General features: G+C 39.1%; 1 protein-coding gene across 19 annotated transcripts in view; it reads left to right on the forward strand.

The window, feature by feature from the left end:
• ZRANB3 (zinc finger RANBP2-type containing 3) overlaps nt 1-21,590 on the forward strand; it is a 313,593-nt gene that overhangs the window by 180,512 nt on the left and 111,491 nt on the right. For all 19 annotated transcript variants that reach the window (XR_010344621.1, XR_010344622.1, XR_010344624.1 and 16 more), the window contains 2 exons: nt 3,177-3,348; nt 5,117-5,233. Coding sequence is in view for 12 of the 19 variants with exons in the window: in XM_064382815.1 (XP_064238885.1) it covers nt 3,177-3,348; nt 5,117-5,233 (289 nt within the window). In the remaining 7 variants the exon portion in view is untranslated. The remainder of the gene's footprint in view (nt 1-3,176; nt 3,349-5,116; nt 5,234-21,590) is intronic.

The raw sequence follows: 21,590 nt of genomic DNA on the forward strand, positions 1-21,590 counted from the left end.
GTGGTGGTGAAGTCTCTAAGTACTTGTTTGTTCACAAAAGATTTAATTTTTCCTTCGCTTATAAAGCTTAGTTTGGCTGGATAGGAAATTCTGGGTTGAAAGTTCTTTTCTTTAAGGATGTTAAATATTGGTCCCCACTCTTTTCTGGCTTGTAGGGTTTCTGCTGAGAGATCTGCTGTAAGTCTGACAGGTTTCCCTTTGTGGGTAACCTGACCTTTCTCTCTGGCTGCCCTTAGTATTTTCTCCTTCATTTCAACCCTAATAAATCTGGTGATTATGTGTCTTGGGGTTGGTCTTCTTGAAGAATATCTTTGTGGTGTTCTCTGTATTACCTGGAGTTGAATATTACCCTGCCTTGCTAGATTGGGAAAGTTTTCCTGAATGATATCCTGAAGAGTATTTTCCAACTTGGATTCATTCTCTTCGTCACATTCAGGTACACCTATCAAACGTAAATTAGGTCTTTTCACATAGTCCCATATTTCCTGGAGACTTTGCTCATTCCTTTTTATCCTTATTTCTCCAATCTTGTCTTCTCGTTTCATTTAACTGAGCTGGTCCTCGACTTCTGATATCCTTTCTTCTGCTTGATCAATTCGACTGTTTAAACTTGTGCATACTTCATGAAGTTCTCGTGTTGTGTTTTTCAGCCCCATCAATTCACTTATATTCCTCTCTAAATTGTCCATTCTCGTTAACATTTCGTCAAACATTTTTTCAAGGTTCTTAGTTTCTTTGCATTGGGTTAGAACAAGTTCTTTTAATTCACAGAAGATTCTAATCACCCACCTTTTGAAACTTGCTTCTGTTATTGGAACACACTCGTTCTCCATTAAGCCTTGTTCCGTTACTGATGAGGAATTGCGATCCCCTGTAGAGGGAGAGGCATTCTGATTTTGAGTATTCTCTGCCTTTTTAGGCTGGTTTCTTCCCTTCATTATATATTTATCCCTCTGTCGTCTTTATAATTACCAACTTTCTAACTAGGTCTCTGAGCGGACGTCAGTTGTTGATTCCCAGCTCTGAAATCTGAGCAGTCCACTGCGCCGGCCAAAACAGTGGTGTTAAGATTGATGGTGCTTTTCTGCCTGGGAATCTCCGGACTCTGCACCAAGAACTGCCGCGCTAAGGCGCCAGCAAAACCGCCGCGCCGGCCACAAGAGTCACTCTGGCAACCCGTGGGGATCCTCCGCTGGGAATCCCCCAGTCCGTGAGCAACAAATATTCGTCTGATAAGTGTGGCGTCCTCTCATTCTCCGCGCTTTCACCGGGAGCTATGAGCCCGAGCTGCTAGTGATCAGCCATCTTGGATCTCTCCCTCAAACATTGCATTTTCAACAAAACAAAAACACCACCTACCAACTTCTCAATATTGGTAATTCTGAATGTTAGATTTTTTTGTAACCATGTGATCAAAATATCCTAAGTGTATGAATGGAAAAATAGGTGTAGAATAGGTATTGGCAAGTATTTTCCCATTTTTATTAGTGTGTGATTTTTTTTCTTTTTTGAGACAGTCTTGCTCTATCACCCAGGCTGGAGTACAGTGGCATGATCATGGCTCACTGCAACTTCCACCTCCTGGGTTTAAGCGATTCTCCCGCCTTAGCCTCCCGAGTAGCTTGGATTACAGGTGTCTGCCACCATACCCAGCTAATTTTTGTATGTTTTGTAGAGACAGGGTTTCATCATGTTGGCAAAACTGGTCTTGAACTCTTGACCTCGTGATCCGCCCACCTTGGCCTCCCAAAGTGCTGGGATTATAGGTGCCCGGCCTGTGAATTTTTAATATAAATATGGGAACATAATACATTAAAGGAAGTCAAAATATTTTAATGAACAAGTTTCAGCAATTCAATTTATAACAGTTATAAGTAAACTCATTAAAATGTTTATACAATGATAGCACTTAGCTTTTTTAAAAAAAGTACATCTTATTGATGACAACTAAATTGCATGTGTATAATTGTATCATACGGTAGATTCCATTCATTCACTATAGTTATGTAATTGACTCTACATGCAAGTATATCATTTTAACATTGCACGTACTATTTATGTTTAATAGTTATTTTTAAAAAAGCTAACGTTAACGAGTTCCACATTTCTCAAATCTATTCATGCTAAAATCCACCCAGTATTTTTTTATCCAGTAAAATGAATAGTTACTTCAATTATTAATACTAGTAATCATAATCCAACCTAACAGGAATTTTTTCTTTGTAAATTATTCTCTAACAGCTGTTTTCGATAGTAGGTAGATGTACACCTGGGAGATGATTGAGGATTTTATGGGGTAGTATTTTGGTTGTCACATTGATAGGGAAATGTTACTGGATCAGTTGCCCTAATGTGTAAGTTCAATTGATTTCAGTCAATTGTCCTAATGTGTAAGTTCACTAGATTTTAACCCTTCTCTTAACATTTTTTCACAGTACTTGGTGCTTTGAGCTTCTAATTTCCTCAGAGGTCTAGAGAATAACTTGTCTTTTGCAAGCAGTTTAAGTTATCGCTTTCTTTCTTTTGCCAAGTCAGTTACCACTTGTCTGTCTGCATTATGCCGTCTAAATATTTCTTTAAATCTCTTATCCTCTGATGTCTCCTCTTTCATTCTCTCTTTCATAGTAGTTTTGTGTCCTCTTATTTTATCCCTTTGCTGTCAATCCAGCAAAGGGTTGGAAAGGAAGAAGTGGTTTCAAAGGAAAACAAGAGCACCTTGTAATCAATCTGCTATGCTTTAACACCTCTATTGGAGGTAGCGTCTCCTCCTAGACCACATAGGAAATGTTCTAGGTGTTTTTAGTTATTATAATGACTGGCTGATGCATTGGCAGTTCATGCCTGCTTTACAGCTAGATCTGCTAAAACATACTGCCATATGTGAGCCCACCCAAAATGCCAGTAACACCCCTATTTATAAACAGTGACCTCATACAATTCGAGTTCATCACAGCCTTGCATTAACTCAGTGTAAACAGTATATTTAGACACTAACGTCTTCTCTAATTGAGAGTAGTGTCAAATCTTACTCATTACTATTTTTCAGGCTGAGCTTTTGAAACTCAGAAATAACAATGAATACAGTCTTGGCTCCGTATCATTAAAAGGAAGAACACATTGGATATCATTAACTCCAGCATTCAATTTTGCTACATGTTTTGTCTTCATATTAACAGATATTTTGGTAAAAGACCTCAGTGGGATTGTAGAGGGGCATCAAATCTTAAGGAACTTCACCAGCTATTAAGTGACATAATGATTAGAAGATTAAAGACTGAAGTTTTAACCCAGCTGCCCCCTAAAATCAGACAGCGCATTCCATTTGATCTTCCATCAGCAGCAGCCAAGGTGAGAACCCTTGCTTGATTGAAAGTCTTACTTTAAATAATTTTGATTATACTATTACAGATTGTGCATATTTCATATTTCACAGAAGGAAAGATTTGCTTTCCAAAAATGGATTTAATTAATAGAGCCTATAAATTGGTTTTGTATTTCAGCAAAAAAGTAAGAAGATTTCAGTTTTATTCATCAAATACGTAAAAAGATACGGTAACCTAGTGATTTTTTTTAAAGTACTTTTTGCTGAAAAAAGTACTTCAGTTGCAACAGAGATGTAGTATTAAGAATTGTAAATATCAGCTGGGCGAGGTAGCTCACACCTGTAATCCCAACACTTTGGGAGGCCAAGGCGGGTGGATCACCTGAGGTCAGGAGTTTGAGACCAGCCTGGCCAACATGGTGAAACCTCATCTCTACTAAAAATACAAAAAGTAGTTGGGCATGGTGGTACACGCCTGTAATCCCAGCTACTCAGGATGTTGAGACAGGAGAATCACTTTAACCCAGGAGGCAGAGGTTGCAATGAGCCGAGATTGTGCCATTGCACTCCAGCCTGGGTGACAGAGTGGGAGCGAGACTCCATCTGAAAAAAAAAAAAAGAATTCTAAGTATCTATAAGATGTGAAACCCAATAATTAGCAAGGGAAATTGTGTTTCTTGCTCTAGAATTTCTTTTTAAGGTATGAATAGCTGTCTTCTAGAATAACTTCATGCAGCCCTATTCTTGAAATTCTAAAACTCTGTGATCATGTTGTAAGACGTGAAATTCAGTATATCAGAAAACCAGTTTACTAATCCTTACCTAATTCTTATCCATGTTTACTTTTGGGAAATCCAGTGCTTATATATTCTCTGAAATTTCTGCAAATCTTAAAATAACTTTATTAACAGAGTTTTTCATTGTTATCCTGAAAGCTTAAAGTAAGCATTTGTAAACATTGAGCAATATGTTACTTCTAAAATAAGAACCATCTGATTTATTTATTTATTTATTTATTTATTTATATTTGAGATGGAGTCTCACACTGTTGCCCGGGCTGGAGTGCAGTGGCACAATCTCGGTTCACTGCAACCTCTGCCTCCCGGGTTCACGTGATTTTCCTGCCTCAGCTTCCCGAGTAGCTGGCATATAGGTGCACACTACCACACCCAGCTAATTTTTTTTATTTTTAGTAGAGTCGGGGTTTCACTATGTTGATCGGACTGGTCTCGAACTCCTGACCTCATGATCCGCTGGCCTGGGCCTCCCAAAATGCTGGGATCACAAACATGAGCCACCATGCCAGGCCTCTGATTTTCTTATCTATTATTTTAGCATTCAAAAGAAAAATAAAATGGAATCAACATATGATTATATTATATTTTTACTTAATATTAATTTTATTTAATATTCTCCATCTTTAAATCAAACCATATCTTTTTATAAAGTACTTAGCTGCCATATACATTTTTACTACTCTGCTTTCTTATGGTTCTTATGTTCGCTTTATAGAATGTATCTTCTTAAAAAGTTATAATTGTTTGATTTATGCTGTTAGCAAAAGGCTTCGTTTTCATTCACGGCTTATCACTGGTTTCTATAATTGGCATGAAAATGTGACTGACCTACCTCTGAATTGATGTTTTTAAATGAATATGTTGGAATCTTTGAGAATTTTCTTTTTATACCTTTCGATAGAGAAAAGGAAAAAAAGTAGGACATGATTCATGACTGCATTAATTTGTTCTGTTCGTTGTGTTATATTCCTAAACAATATTATTTTTTTCCACATAGGAATTGAATACTAGCTTTGAGGAGTGGAAAAAATTAATGAGAACTCCAAATTCAGGTGCCATTGGGACAGTCATGGGGTTGATAACTCGCATGTTTAAACAAACTGCTATTGCCAAGGTACTCTTCGCTGGGTCATCATGTATTTGTCTTCATACAAATTATTCAATATATGTTACTGTTTTTAATTAAGCAGGTTATTTATGTATTTGCAAAATTTCTTTGCCATTGTTTAACTCTTTTTTTCTTCTTTGAGTCAGGAGTCTCACTTTGTCACCCCGGCTGGAGGGCACTGGCATGATCTCGGCTTACTGCAACCTCCACCTCCTGGGTTCAAGTGATTTTCCTGCCTCAGCCTCCCAAGTAGCTGGGACTACAGGCGCATGCCACCATGGCCAGCCTGTTTAGCTATTATGGAAAAATTCAGACTATTCAAAGTAACCAGTAATGCTATATCTAACCATATATTCATCTTTTCCAATATGCAGGTATATTTTGATGAAAGAGAATAATATACTTTATACTATCTCATTTAAAGGACTTATGTATATATATTAATCTTTTTTTTAAAAAAAAAAACAGAGTCTTGCTCTGTCACCCAGGCTGGAGTGCAGTGGCTCAATCTCAGGTCACTGCAACCTCCGCCTCCTGGGTTCAAGCAATTCTGCCTCAGCCTCCCAAGTAGCTGGGATTACAGACACATGCCTCCACACCTGGCAAATTTTTTTTTAATACTTTTAATAGAGACAGGTTCCACCATGTTGGCCAGGCTGGTCTTGAACTCCTAACCTCAAGTGATCCACCTGCCTAGGCCTCCCAAAGTGCTGAGATTACAGGTGTGGGCCGCCACACCTGGCCTATATTTATCTTTATTATTAGTATTCCCATCGTTTTACTACATTGTTACTGCAAATAATCTTTTTTTATTCGTCAGTCATCTTCCATTGATATTCTGTGTTCAGTACCTTACAGAGGTAATTGTCCTCACATTCTGTTTGTCTAAAAGTGAAAAATATAGGATTTTAGAATTTAAGTCTTAGTGTAACTGTCAAGTAAACTTATCATATATTTGTGGTAGTTGTTGTTTTTAACACCATAGTAAACCTGTAAATACTGAGGAGTGTCACCCCGCTTAATTCTGAGACTTTTTTGTAACGTAATTTTTTAAGTTGAGGATTATTGAGGTATATTTACATGAAATGAAACTTACCCTTTTAAAATGTATGGTTGGGCCAGAGGTGGTAGTGTGCCTGTAGTCCTAGTTACTTGGGAAGCTGAAGAGGGAGGATCCCTTAGCTCAGAAGATCAGGGCTACAGTGAGCTATGATTGTGCCACTGTACTCCAGCTTTGCAACAGAGCAAGACTCTGTCTCTAGAATAGAATAGAGTAGAGTAGAGTAGAGTAGAGTAGAGTAGAATAGAATAGAATAGAATAGAATAGAAGACAGTGGTTGGATGAGGCTTGACAAATGTGTGCAGTTAGGTAACCACCACTGCCATGAAGATACAGATATTTTCTGTCATGCCAAAAAGTTCCCTCATGTCCCTTTGTAGCATTTCCCCTCCACTCATCCCTATACCTTGGCAATCACAGATCTGCTTTCTGTCACTGTAGTTTTACACTTTCCAGAATGTCACTGAAGTGGAACAATAGCATGTAGCCTTGTGTCTGGCTTCTTTCACTTAGTATAAAGCTTTTGAGATTGATTCAAGCTGTTGTATATGTTATTACTTTTTCCTTTTTATTGCTTACCTTACATCCTCCAATGTATGGGAACAAAAAGACATTTTTTTTGAGAGACAAGGTCTTGCTCTGTCACCTAGGCTAGAGTGCAGTGGCACAATCATAGCTCACTGCAGTTTTGAACACCTGGACTCTAGGGATCCTTCTGCCTCATTCTCCCAAAGTACTGGGATTACAGTTGTGAGCTACCTTACCTGGCCCCTTAAATTGTTTTCTTTGTTTTGTTTTTTTATTCCTCCACCAATTAATGGACATTTTGAATATTTCCGTTTTAGACTATTATAAGTAAAAGTAATATACTCATCCATGTACAGGCCTTTATATAGTCATATATTTTCATTTTCCTTGAGCAAATACCTGGAAATGGAACTGCTGAGTCATAAGAAAAGTATAGATTTAACTTTATAAAAAACTGCCAAATTGTTTTTAAAAGTAACTATAATATTTTACATTTCTACTGGCATTCTATGAGAGTTCCATTTGATATCTTTGTCAGCACTAGGTATTGCCATCTTTTTAATTTTAGCCATACTTGTGGATATGTAGTGGCATCTCATTGTGCTTTTAATTTGTCTCTTCCCAATGACTAATGGTGTTGAACATGTTTTTCTGTGTCTTTTGGCTATTCATTTTCTTTTGTGAAGTATCTGTTCATATTGAGTCCATATTTATATCAGGTAATACTTTATTTATTTTGGAAATCAGATATATATTATATATATATATACACACACATATCTTACAAATATGTCCTCCAAGTCTAGGGATTCCATTTCTGTTTTATTACCATTGTCTTTCAGAGAACAGAAGTTTTTTTTTTTTTTTTTTTTTTTTTGAGACTGAGCTTCGCTCTTGTTACCCAGGCTGGAGTGCAATGGTGCGGTCTCGGCTCACCGCAACCTCCGCCTCCTGGGTTCAAGCAATTCTCCTGCCTCAGCCTCCTGAGTAGCTGGGATTACAGGCACGCGCCACCATGCCCAGCTAATTTTTTGTATTTTTAGTAGAGACAGAGTTTCACCATGTTGACCAGGATGATCTCGATCTCTTGACCTTGTGATCCACACGTCTCGGCCTCCCAAAGTGCTGGGATTACAGGCGTGAGCCACCGCGCCCGGCCAGAAGTTTTAAATTTGCAAACAGTCTAGTATATCAATTTTTTCTTCCTTTCTTTTTTTTTTATTTTGAGTTCTAAGAAATTTTTGCCTAATCTAAGTTCACAAAGATATTCTCTTATATTTTCTTCTAAAAGTGCCATAGCTTTAGGTTATCAGTCATGTGCTACTTAATCAAATTTCAGTCAACAAAACACCACATATACAACATTGGTCTTAATATTATAATGGAGCATATATGGAAACATAATAAATAGCATTTGACATTGCATTGCAGATCAAGCAGGAGAAATAATTGGTATTCAGTAATAGTGCTACGTCCTTTGGTTTTTCATATGGAAAATATATATATAAATAAAAATATATATACCATCTAGGTTTGTGTAAGTACACTCTGTGGTGTTCTCACAATGACAAAATTTCCTAACAATGCATTTCTGAGAACATACCCCATCGCTAAGTGATACATGACTGTATATATAGGTCTATAAACTATTTTTAATTAATTTTTTTATATGCTACAAAGTAAAGGTAGAGGCTCTGATTTTTTAAATTTTTGTTTTGGTTTGTCATTTTACATTTGAATTTTCAATTGTTCCAACATTCATTGGAACACGAAAGATTATTTGGCCCTCCTTAAATTTCCTTGGCACCTTCATCAAAAATCAATTGGCAGTATATGTGTAAGTCTGTTTCTGAACTCTATTCTCTTTCATTGGTCTATTAATCATCCTTATACTACAATGGCTTGATTACTGTAGATTTATAATAAGTCTTGAAGGCCGGGTGCAGTGGCTCACACCTGTAATTCCAGTATTTTGGGAAGCCGAGGCAGGTGGATCGCTTGCGGTCAGGAGTTTGAGATAAGCCTGGCCAACATGGCAAAACGCCATCTCTACTAAAAATACAAAATTAGCTGGGCATGCTGGCACATGCCTGTAATCCAGCTTCTCTGAAGGCTGAGACAGGAGAATCACTTGAACTCAGGAGGTGGAGGTTGCACTGAGCCGAGATCGCGACACTGCACTCCAGCCCGGGCCACAGAGTGAGACCCCATCTCAAAAAAAAAAAAAGTTTTGAAATTATTTAGTGTTTACCGTGCTTTATTCCTTTTCCATATTGTTTTGTCTTTTGTAGGTCCTCTGCTTTTCCATATGAATTTTAGAATCAGCATTTTAAGTGTATACAATTTTGTTGGAATTGTGTTAGATCTGTTGATTACTTTGGAAGAATTTACTTCTGAATAATATTTAGTCTTCTGGTCCCCGAAAAGAGTATTGTTCACCTTTAATTTATCTCCACAATGTTCTCTAGTTTCTTGAACACATTTTACTACATGTATCCATAGGTATTTTATGGCCTTTTATGCTCCTGTAAATTGGTATTTTTTAAAATGTAAATTTCCAGGTTTCCATTGATAAGTATAGAATTATTATGGATTTTCACATATTAACCTTTTATTCTGTGACCTTGCCGAACACCATTTATTAGTTCTTGTGGATTTTTGGTTAATTCTAGAAGATAGGGAATCTTTTTGTCTGCACATAAAGATACTTTTATTTCTTCCCTGTAATCTATATGCCTTTTATTTATTTATGTTGCCTATTTTTTTTTTTTTTTTTTTTTTTTGAGGCGGAGTTTTGCTCTTGTTACCCAGGCTGGAGTGCAATGGCGCGATCTCGGCTCACCGCAACCTCTGCCTCCTGGGTTCAGGCAATTCTCCTGCCTCAGCCTCCCGAGTAGCTGGGATTACAGGCACGCGCCACCATGCCCAGCTAATTTTTTGTATTTTTAGTAGAGACAGGGTTTCACCATGTTGACCAGGAAGGTCACGATCTCTTGACCTCGTGATCCACCCGCCTTGGCCTCCCAAAGTGCTGGGATTATAGGCGTGAGCCACCGCGCCTGGCCTATGTTGCCTATTATGTTGAAGGAAGACTAGTACAGTTTTGGATAGAAATTATAGGACTGCAGAGCCTTACCTTGTAGCCAATCTTAGAGGGAAGGCATTTATTTAGTCTTTCACTATTAAATGTGATATTATTGCCAAGTTTTTCTTAGATGACTTTTCTTATGTAAAAGAAACTTTCTTCTTTTTCCAGTTTGTTGAGAGAAGAAATGGAGCATATTAACGTTTTTTTCCTTTGGCAGAGAAGGGAAGGAAGAGGTAGGTATTATAAAAATGGATATGAAGAAAATAGCTAAAGTTCTAACACTACTCTAAGTGAAAGAACTAGGCTTTTATGAATGTTCACCCAAGTGTAGTGGCTCACATCTGTAATCCTGGCACTTTGGGAAGCCGAGGTTAGAGGGTCCCTTGAACTTAGGAGTTCGATATCAGGCTGGTAACAGAGGAAGACCTCGTCTCTATTCTGTAAAAAACAAAGAAAAAGACAAAACAAACAAAAAAGAACAAAAATTTTTCAGAAACAAAATTTTTTTTTTTTTTTTTTTTGAGACGGAGTTTCGCTCTTGTTACCCAGGCTGGAGTGCAATGGCGCGATCTCGGCTCACCACAACCTCTGCCTCCTGGGTTCAGGCAATTCTCCTGCCTCAGCCTCCCGAGTAGCTGGGATTACAGGCACGCGCCACCATGCCCAGCTAATTTTTTATATTTTTAGTAGAGACGGGGTTTCACCATGTTGACCAGGATGGTCTCGATCTCTTGACCTCGTGATCCACCCACCTCGGCCTCCCAAAGTGCTGGGATTACACAGAAACAAAATTTTAAAAAAGAAAAAGTTCACAATAAAAAGGGGTCCTGCCACAGGGGAGTTTATACTCACTCACAAGCTTTATTTCCACTGGCATCTACCAGGTGCTAATTAGGAGTCCTGAGAGCATATCCATTAGTGGAGCACAAGCTCAAAACTCTATTTTCAGTACCCTTTCTTTTACTAAAAAAAAGCCTTAAGCCATTGTGGAAAAGACAGAGTACCCCCTCCTCCAGCCTCAAAGCCTAGTCCCTGATGGACTGCTTCTGGTGGTGGTATAGGGACAAATGCTGCCTATCTGTGGGGAGTGTGCAGAAAGCCCTGTTGGACTCAGGACCCTGCACTGATAGAAGGCAGAGATCTGTTACTGCCAGGGGAGAGGCAGGGACCTCTCTAGGACCACCTGCAGTTACAAGACATAGTTTGGTTAGCGGTGGCAGCAGGTACACCAAAAAAGTTGCACCCTCAAGGCTGAGCTGCAGCAAAAAGTTTGTCTTAATGCTGAGTTGGTACCAGGAGACTCAAAAGATTCCCCAACCCCCACTATGAACTTATCACAGAGAAACCTTTAAGATCAATCTACCACTGGGAGAGAGAGACACCCCTCTATAATACAGGCATGCAGGACTACTGAAAGCTGAGTGTGTGGCAGGAACACTTAGCAAAACCCTTGACACACAGTATTACAAGGTAGAAGTATCCCATTGCTGGGGAAATTTGAGATTCATGGTGCTCCAAAGGTAAATGTAACAAGAGAACCTAAACATAGCCCAGGGCTGACTACATTTACTCAGTCCCCTCCCCAACCATACTATCCCCTCAAAGGAAGAAGCATGCCCAATTCTGAATGTAACTATCATTTCCTCAGTATGTACTATTCTTCTACATACAACTCTTAGCATTCAATAGAAAGTGCAAAATAACAAAAAAGACATTTAAAAAAAAACAACCATTGCCAAGAGATAAAGCAACTGATAAAGCTAAATGCAGAAATGACCCAGATTGTAGAACTCTTAGACAAGGGATTTAAAATAGCTATGTGTTCATGTTAAAGAATCAAATAGAAAAGATAAACAACATGTTTGAAAAGATGGAGAGTTTTAGAAATAGTATGAAAATTATAAGAGTAAAATAGAAATGCTAGAAATAGAAAACACAGTATCAGATATAAAGAAAATTTCTTCGGTCAATTTATAAGCCAATAGTGAAGATAAAATGTAATCATAAAAAATCTGGCTGGGTGTGGTAGCTCATACCTGTAATCCCAGCGCTTTGGGAGGCTGAGGCAGATTGCTCAAGCCCAGGAATTTGAGACCAGCTTGGGCAACATGGCAAAAACCCATCTCTACTAAAAATGCAAAAATTAGCTGAGTGTGGTGGCACATGTCTGTGGTCCCACTACTCAGGAGGCCAAGTTGGGAGAATCGCTTGAACCCAGGAGGCAGAAGTTGCAGTGCACTGTGATCATGCCACTGTACTCCAGCCTGGACAACAAAATGAGTGAGACCCTGTCTCAAAAATTAAAAAATTAATGAAATAAAATAAAATTCATCAATTAAAATATTTGGCCAGGCACAGTGGCTCACACCCGTAATGCCAGCAGTTTGAGAGGTTGAGGTGGGAGGATTACTTGAGGCCAGGAGTTCAGGACCAGTCTGGCCAACATGGTGAAACCCCATCTCTAATAAAAAATACAAAAATTAGCTGGGTGTGGTGGCTGATGCCTGTAGTGCCAGCACTTTGGGAGGCCAAGGTGGGCTGATCATTTGAGGTCAGGAATTCAAGACCAGCCTGGCCAGTGTGGTGAAACTCCATCTCTACTAAAAATACAAACATTAGCTAGGCATGGTGGTGTATGAATATAATCCCAGCTACTCAGGAGGCTGAGGCAGGAGAATTGCTTGATCCCAGGAGGCAGAGGTTGCAGTGAGCTGAGATGGTACCACTGCACTCCAGCCTGGGCAACAAAAGTGAAACTCTGTCTCAAAAAAAAAAAAAAAATTAAACATATTAATTGGGCATGGTGGCATGTTCCTGTAGTCCCAGCTACTTGAGAGGCTGAGCTAGAAGGATCACTTGAGCCCAGGGATCAAAACTGCAGTGAGTCATGATTGTGCCACTGCATTCTAGCCTGGATGACAGAGCAAGACACTGTCTCAAAAAGGAAGAGGAATTCTGACTGAGACTAGGCTAGAGGTCATTGAGAGCTGTAACTACATTATGTCAGTCACAGTTTATAATTTATTCTAAGTGTTCTTAGCAGTCAGGTACAGTGGATTGGAGTAAAATAATCAGATTTGGGCTCTAGATGAATAACTATAGCTGTGTGGAGAATGTATTGGAAGCAATAACTAATAGGGAGAGAATCCAATTAGGATGTCTCACTGGGAATCTAAATGAACAGTGCTGGTGATCTAAACCAAGGTAGTGGCTGTATCATATCTTAACTGGAAAAGGAATAATTCAAGAGATATTAAGGCAGTGCAATCAGTAGACACTAGTGATTGACTGAGTGTGGAAGTGAGGGAAAAGGTCAAATCTAGATTTCTTGCTTGGTCAACTAGATTGATATTTGTGCCATTCATTAAAACAAAAAATAGGAGATACATTTTGTGCCCAGACACTTATTAAGCATGATCTGTGCCAAACACAACAAGGTGAAAGCTGTTAGTAGAAATTTTCTTTGTACTCTGTAGCATCATTTTAGAAATACTTTTATTTTTATTGAATCATTTGAATAATTCTGTTGAGAAATTTGAAGATAATTTAAAACTATCTGACGATGTTTTATTTTTAATATCTTAATAAGAATAAGAAGGAAAAATTTAAAGAAAATAATGAATTTTCAAGTAAATAGGTTTGTGTAAATATGCAGCTACTTATAGGATATGCTATTTTAAGGGCATATACTTAATAATTACTTACAGTAAAATGAATTCCTCATTATTTGTGGTGTTTAACTTTTAAAAGGCTATAATTCCATAATAAATACATAAATGTATGAAATATGAAATCTTGTTCTTGACAAACTGAGGAAATGAATACTTTCCCTATTCTTTTTTTAACACTGTTCACTAATTGCGGTTAGAGAATTTCTAGGCACTGGGCCTAGAAAGGACCTCTTCCTTTGCTCTAGGCAGAGTTATATGTCTAAAGCCTTCCTCTGTCTATCTGAATTTTATACATCTTCAGGATAAAAGATTTATTTCTCTGCTATAATCTTTTCTTTGCCTCATATCCTATGCACTGTTGTAGGCAGACAGGAAAACGGTACAGCGCTTCAAATTAGGTCATATCAGCAAATTAGGTCATATTGATAATAAATTTTAATATGTACAGTACTATGCTACAAAATTATAATATTGGCATGTATTATTTATGTGCTGTATAAACATTTATGCTAGTCTACCTTTTGAAGTACTTGTATTTCTTAAAAGGACAGAGTATATTTTAAGTATGTTTGGTATCTCCTAAGTGGTGTTATTAGATTATCAAGGTCTCTTTTTCATACAGTTCTTAATGAAAACAAATAATGGCAATGATAAATAGTAAATAATGATGATAGGGAGGGCTGCCAATAGAATTGGGAAAGGGCCACAAAGAGAAAGAAACTTCCAGCTGAACTTTGTAATAATTTTGACCGAGTGCAAATTTTCTTGGGCAGAAACCTGGGATGGGGGATGGTGTGCAAGGAGAATGAAAAGTACAGATACAAGCACAGAAGCAGCTGTAGGCAGAGCCAGGGAGGCTTCTAGCCTGGGGCAAGAGCTGCCAGGATATAATCTCAGTGCTGTTGGTAGAGCACAGTGGGATTGAGACTGGCTTTGCTGGCTGCCTGGCAGCTGGGTGAGGCCTGTCACTGCCAGCTTTCCCCCACGTCCCTGGCAACCTGTATGACACAGCAGAGACAACCATAATTTTCCTGAAAACATAACTCCATTAGCCTGAGAACCGCATTCACATCTCCCACAGTGGCTGCAGCAATCCAAGCCCAAGGAGTCTGAGCTTGGACACAACTAACCCTGATCCCATGATGGTCTTCTCTACCCACCCTGGTAACAGAAGATAAAAGCTTTAATCTCTTAGAATCTCTATAGTCCTGCCCATCACCTGAGAAACTGGAATACTTATCCAGGCAACCTTAGAACAAGCTTGTATGCCCCCTATACTGCTGAAACTGCTGCTCTCTTGAAAGTGACTCCTGGCTGGAGGCCAACCAACTCAAGCCATTACAGCAATTCAGAACAACCCTGCTCCAAGAAAGGAGGAAACAACAGCTAATAACACTGCCTGTAACATCCTGGATAACCAGAGGTCCTGAGTCTGTCCATGTGACAACTTGACTGCTAGCACAATCAGCATTCAAGAAAACCAGTGCACTAAACAAAATCACAACCAAGGACCATCATAGAGTCCTTTTCACTACCCTACTGCCTTCACCAGAGCAGTTGATGGTATGCACAGCTGAGAGGCCTGAAGACGGATCACGTCACAGGACTCTTTGCAGACAGTTCCCAGTACCAGCCCAGAGGCCAGTAGCTCCACTGGGTGGCAAGACCCATAAGAGCAATAACAATCACTGCAGTCCAGCTCTTAGGAAGCCCCATCCCTAGGGAAAGGGGTGAGCACCACATAAAGGGATCACAGGGTTGTGGGACAAAAGAAGATGAACAGCAGCCCTTGATCCCCAGATCTTTCCTCTGTCATGGTCTACCCAAATGAGAAGAACCAGGAAAACAATTCTGGTAATATGACAAAGCAAGGTTCTTTAACATCCCCAAAAGATCATACTAGCTCACCAGCAATGGATCCCAAACAAGAAGAAATCTGAAGTGCCAGAAAAAGAATTCAGAGGTCAATTATTAAGCTACTCAAGGAAGTACCAGAGAAAAGTAAAAACCCACTGACATAATATTTTGTTGTTGTTGTTGAGACAGAGTTTCACTCTGTCACCCAGGCTGGAGTGCAGCGGTACAATCTTGGCTGACTGCACCCTCTGCCTCCTGGATTCAAGCAATTATCATGCTTCAGCCTCTCCAGTAGCTGGGACAACAGGCACGCACCACCACACCCAGCTAATTTTTGTATTTTTAATAGAGACAGGGTTTCACCATGTTGGCCGGGCTGGTCTTGAACTCCTGACCTCAAGCGATCCACTTGCCTCAGCTCCCCAAAGAGCTGAGATTACAGGTGTGAGCACCACACCCAGCCAATAAATTTTAAAAACAATACCGGATATGGATGAAAAAGTCTCCAGAGAAATAGATATCATAAAGAAAAGACAATCATAACTTCTGGAAATGAAAGACACACTTAGAGAAATATAAAATACACTGGAAACTTACAAAATAGAATTGAACAAGTAGAAGAAGAACTTCAGAGCTTGAAAACAAGGCTTTCAAATTAATGCAATCCAACAAAGACGAAGAGAAAAGAATTTTAAAAAATGAACAAAGCCTCCAAGAAGTTTGGGATTATGTTAAACGACCGAATTTAAGAATAATTAAGAATGGCCAGGCACCATGGCTCACGCCTATAATCCCAGCACTTTGGGAGGCCCAGGGAGGTGGATCACTTGCAGTCAGGAGTTCGAGGCCAGCCTGGCCAACAATGGTGAAACCCCTTATCTACTAAAAATACAAAAATTAGCCAGGTGTTTGGTGCACATCAGTAATACTAGCTACTTGGGAGGCTGAGGCAGGAGAATTGCTCTAACCCAGGAGGCAGAGGTTGCCTTTTGCTGAGATCATGCCACTGCACTCCACCCTGGATGACAGAGTGAGACTCTGTCTCAAAAAAAAAAAAAAAGAAGAGTCCAGGCGCAGTGACTCATGCCTGTAATCCCAGCACTTTGAGAGGCAGAGGTGGGTGGATCACAAGGTCAGAAGATGGAGACCATCCTGGCCAACATGGTGAAACCCCGTCTCTACTAAAAAATACAAAAAAATTAGCTGGGTGTGGTGGCACACACCTGTAGTCTCAGCTACTCAGGAGGCTGGGGCAGGAGAATTGCTTGAACCCAGGAGGCGGAGATTGCAATGAGCCAAGATCGCGCCACTACACTACAGACTGGGTGACAGTGCGAGACTCTGTCTCAAAAAAAAAAAAAAAAGAGAAGAATTAAGAATAATTGATGTTCCCCAGGCCAGGTACAGTGGCTCACGCCTGTAATCCCAGCACTTTATGAGGCCAAGGCAGCTGGATCACCTGAGATCAGGAGTTCCAGACCAGCCTGGGCAACATTGTAAAACCCCATCTCTACTAAAAATACAAAAAAATTAGCCAGGTGCAGTGGTGTGCACCTGTAATCCCAGCTATTTGGGAGGCTGAGGCATGAGAATGGCTTGAACCTGGGAGGTGGAGGTTGTGGTGAGCTGAGATTGCACCACTGCTCTCCAGCCTGGGCAACAGAATAATTGGTATTCCCTAGGAAGAAGAGAATTCTAAAAGTTTGGAAAATTTATTTGAGAGAATAGTCAAGGAAGTCATTCCTGGCCTTGCTGTATATCTAGACATCCAAATACAAGAAGCTGAAAGAACACCCAGGAAATACATTGCAAAAAGATCATGAAACTAAATCTTGAAACAAATCCTTGAAATACACCACAATAGAACCTCCTTAAAGCATAAATCTCACAGAGCCTGTAAAACACTGACACAATGGAGGGAAAAAAAACCCAAGGTATTTAGGCAACAGCTAGCACTATTAATAGAATAGTACCTCACATCTCAATACTGAAGTTGAATGTAAATGGCCTAAATGCTGCACTTAAATGATACAGAATGGCAGAATGAATAAGAATTCATCTACCAAGTATCTGCTGTCTTCAAGAGAGTCACCTAACATGTAAGTATTCACGTAAACTTAAGGTAAAGGGGTGCAAAAAGATATTCCATGCAAATGGACACCAGAAGTGAGCGGGAGTAGCTATTCTTATACCAGGAAAAACAGACTTTAAAGCAACAACAGTTAAAAAACACAAAGAGGGACATTATATAATGATGAAAGGACTAGTACAACAGGAAAATATCACAATCCTAAATATGTATACACCTAACACTGCAGCTCCCAAACTTACAAAACAATTATTACTAGACCTAAGAAATTTGATAGATGGCAACACAACAAAAGAGGGGAACTTCAGTACTCCACTGACTGCACTAGACAGGTCATCAAGACAGAAAATCAACAAAGAAGCAATGGACTTAAACTATACCCTAGAACAAATGGACTTAACAGATATGTACAGAACATTCTACCCAACAACTGCAGAATACACATTCTATTCATCAGCACATGGAACATTCTCCAAGATGGACCTTATGATAGGCCACAAACAAGTCTTAATAAATTTCAGAAAATCAAATGTTTTTGTTTTGAGACAAGGTCTCACTGTCACCCATGCTGGAGTGCAATGGCACAATCTTGGCTCACTGCAACCTCCACCTCCTGGATTCAAGTGATTCTCCTGCCTCAGCCTCCTGTGTAGCTGAGGTTACAGGCATGCACCGCAACAACCGGCTAATTTTTGTATTTTTAGTAGAGACAGGGTCTTACCATATTGGCCAGGCTGGTCTTGAACTCCTGGACTCAAGTGATCCACCTGCCTTGGCCTCCCAAAGGCAGGGATTACAGGTGTGAGCCACCGAGCCCAGCCAGAAAATCAAATTATATCAAGTATTCTCTCAGACCACAGTGGAATAAAATTAGAAATCAACTCCACGGCCAGGCACAGTGGCTTACGCCTGTAATCTCAGCACTTTGGGAGGCCGAGGTGGGTGGATCATGAGGTCAGGAATTCAATACCAGCCTAGCCAACATGGTGAAACCCCATCTCTACTAGAACTACAAAAATTAGCCAGTGCAGTGGCAGGCACCTGTAATCCCAGCTGCTCAGGAGGCTGAGGCTGGAGAACCATTTGAACCCAAATGGCAGAGGTTGCAGAGAGCCGAGATCCCACCACTGCACTCCAGCCTGGGTGACAGAGTGAAACTCCGTCTCAAGAAAAAGAAATCAACTCCAAAAGGAACCTCAAAACCATGCAGATATGTGGAAATTAAATAGTCTGTTCCTGAATGATCACTGGGTCAACAATAAAATCAAGATGGAAATTTACAAATTCTTTGAACTGAATGATAATAGTGACATAGCCTATCAAAACCTCTGGGATACAGCAAAAACAGTTCTAAGAGGAAAGCTCATAGTGTTAAATGCCTGCATCAAAAACTCTGAAAGAGCACTAATAGACAATCTAAGGTCACACCTCAAGGAACTAGAGAAACAAGAACAAACCAGACCCAAATTCAGCAGAAGAAAAGAAATAACAAAAATCAAAGCAGAAGTAAATGAAATGGAAACAACACACACACAAAAATACAAAAGATAAATGAAGCAAAAAACAGATTCTTTGAAAATATAAACAAAGTTGATAGACCATTAGCAAGGCTAACCAAGGAAACAGAGAAGGTCCAAGTAGGCTCAATTAGAAATGAAACAGGAGATACTACAACAGATACCACAGAAATACAAAAGATCATTCAAAGCTGCTGGTAACACCTTTATCTACAAAAACTAGAAAACCTAGAGGACATGGATAAATTTGTGGAAATATACAACTCTCCTAGATTAAACCAGGAAGAAATAGAGACTCTGAAAGACCAATAACAAGCAGCAAGATTGAAATGATAGTTTTTAAATTGCCAACAAAAAGAAGTTCAGGACCAGATGGATTCACAACTGAATTCTATCAGACATTCAAAGAAGAATTGATACAATCCTATTGAAACTATTCCAAAAGATTAAGAGGGAATCCTCCCTAAATCATTCTATGAAGGCAGTAATACCCTAACACCAAAACCAGGGAAGGACATAACAAGAAAAGAAAACTACAGACCAATATTTCCAATGAACACAGATGTAAAAATCCTCAACAAAATACTAGCTAACCAAATCCAACAGTATATCAAAAATATAATCCACCATGATCACGTGGATTTCATATCAGGGATGCTGGGATGGTTTAACATACACAAGTCAGTAAATGTGATATACCACATGAACAGAATTAAAAACAAAAATTACATGATCATCTCAGTAGATGCAGAAAAAGCATTTGACAAAATCTAGCATCATTTTGTGATTAAAACCCTCAGCAAAATCGGCATAGAGGGTACATATTTTAAGGTAATAAAAGCCATCTATGACAAACCCACAGCCAACATTATACTAAATGGGGAAAAGTTGAAATCATTCCCCCTGAGAACTGGAACAAGGCAAGAATGCCCACTTTCACCACTTCTGTTCAACATAGTTCTGAAAGTCCTAGCCAGAGCAGTCAGACAAGAGAAAGAAATAAAGGGCATCCACGTAGGTAAAGAGGAAGTAAAACTGTCATAGTTCACTGATGATATGATTGTATACCCAGAGAGACTCACCCAGAAGTTCCTAGATATGATAAATGAATTTAGTAAAGTTTCTGGTTACAAAATTAATGTACACAAATCAGTAGCACTGCTATACACTAACAGTGATCAGGCCCAGAATCAAATCAAGAACTCAAGCCCTTTTACAATAGCTGCAAAAACAAACAAAAAAGAAAAAAGCCTTTTCCAAAAGAAGGAACATGGAAGAAAAAAAAAAAAAACTTACCTAACCAAGGACTTGAAACACCTCTACAAGGAAAACTACAAAACACTACTGAAGGAAATCACAGATGGCACAAACAAATGGAAACACATCAACACATCCCATGCTCATGAATGGGTAGAATCAATATTGTGAAAATAACCATACTGCCAAAAGCAATCTACAAATTCAGTGCAATTCCCATCAAAATACCATCATCATTCTTCACAGAACTAGAAAAAACAATCCTAAAATTCATTTGGAACCAAAAAAGAGACCTCATAGCCAAAGTAAGACTAAGCAAAAAGAACAAATCCAGAGGCATCACATTACCCAACTTTGAGCTATCCTATAACGTTATAGTCACCAAAACAGCATGGTACTTGTATAAAAATGGGCACATATACTAATGGAACAGAATAAAGAACCCAGAAACAAAGCCAAATACTTAGAGCCAACTGATCTTCGACAAAGCAAACAGAAGTAAAGTGGGAAAAGAACACCCTATTCAACAAATGGTGCTGGAATAATTGGCAAGCCACATGTAGAAGAATGAAACTGGATCCTAATCTCTCACCTTACATATAAATCAACTCAAGATGGATCAAATTCATTATGTGACCTGAAACCATAAAATTTCTAGAAGATAACATTGGAAAAACCTTTGTAGACATTGGCTTAGGCAAAGAGTTCATAACCAAGGACCCAAAAGCAAATGCAACAAAAAACAAAGATAAATAGCTGGGACTTAATTAAACTTCTGCACAACAAAAGGGAACAGTCACCTGAGTAAACAGACAACCCACAGAATAGAAGGGAATCTTCACAAACTATGCCTCCAACAAAGGACTAATAGCCAGAATCTGCAAGGAACTCAAACAACTCAGCAAGAAAAAAAAAAAATTAATCCCATTAAAACTTGGGCTAAGGACATGAGTCGACAGTTCTCAAAAGAAGATATACAAATGGCCAACAAACGTGAAAAAAAAGCTCATCATCATTAGTTACCAGGGAAATGCAAATTAAAGCCACAATGTGATACCACCTTGCTCCTGCAAGAATGGCTATAATTTAAAAATCAAAAAATAATAGAGGTTGGCATTGATGTGGTAAAAAGGGAACACTTTTACACTGCTGGTGGGAATGTCAATTAATATAAACAGTATGGAGATTCCTTAAAGAACTAAAAGTAGAACTACCATTTGATCCAGCAATCCCACTACTGGGTATCTACCCACAGGAAAATAAGTCATTATATGAAAAAGACACTTGCACACGCAT

Source organism: Aotus nancymaae, unplaced genomic scaffold, assembly GCF_030222135.1.
Source record: "Aotus nancymaae isolate 86718 unplaced genomic scaffold, 86718_ANA_hifiasm-v0.15.2.pri h1tg000029l, whole genome shotgun sequence".
NCBI lineage: Eukaryota > Metazoa > Chordata > Mammalia > Primates > Aotidae > Aotus > Aotus nancymaae.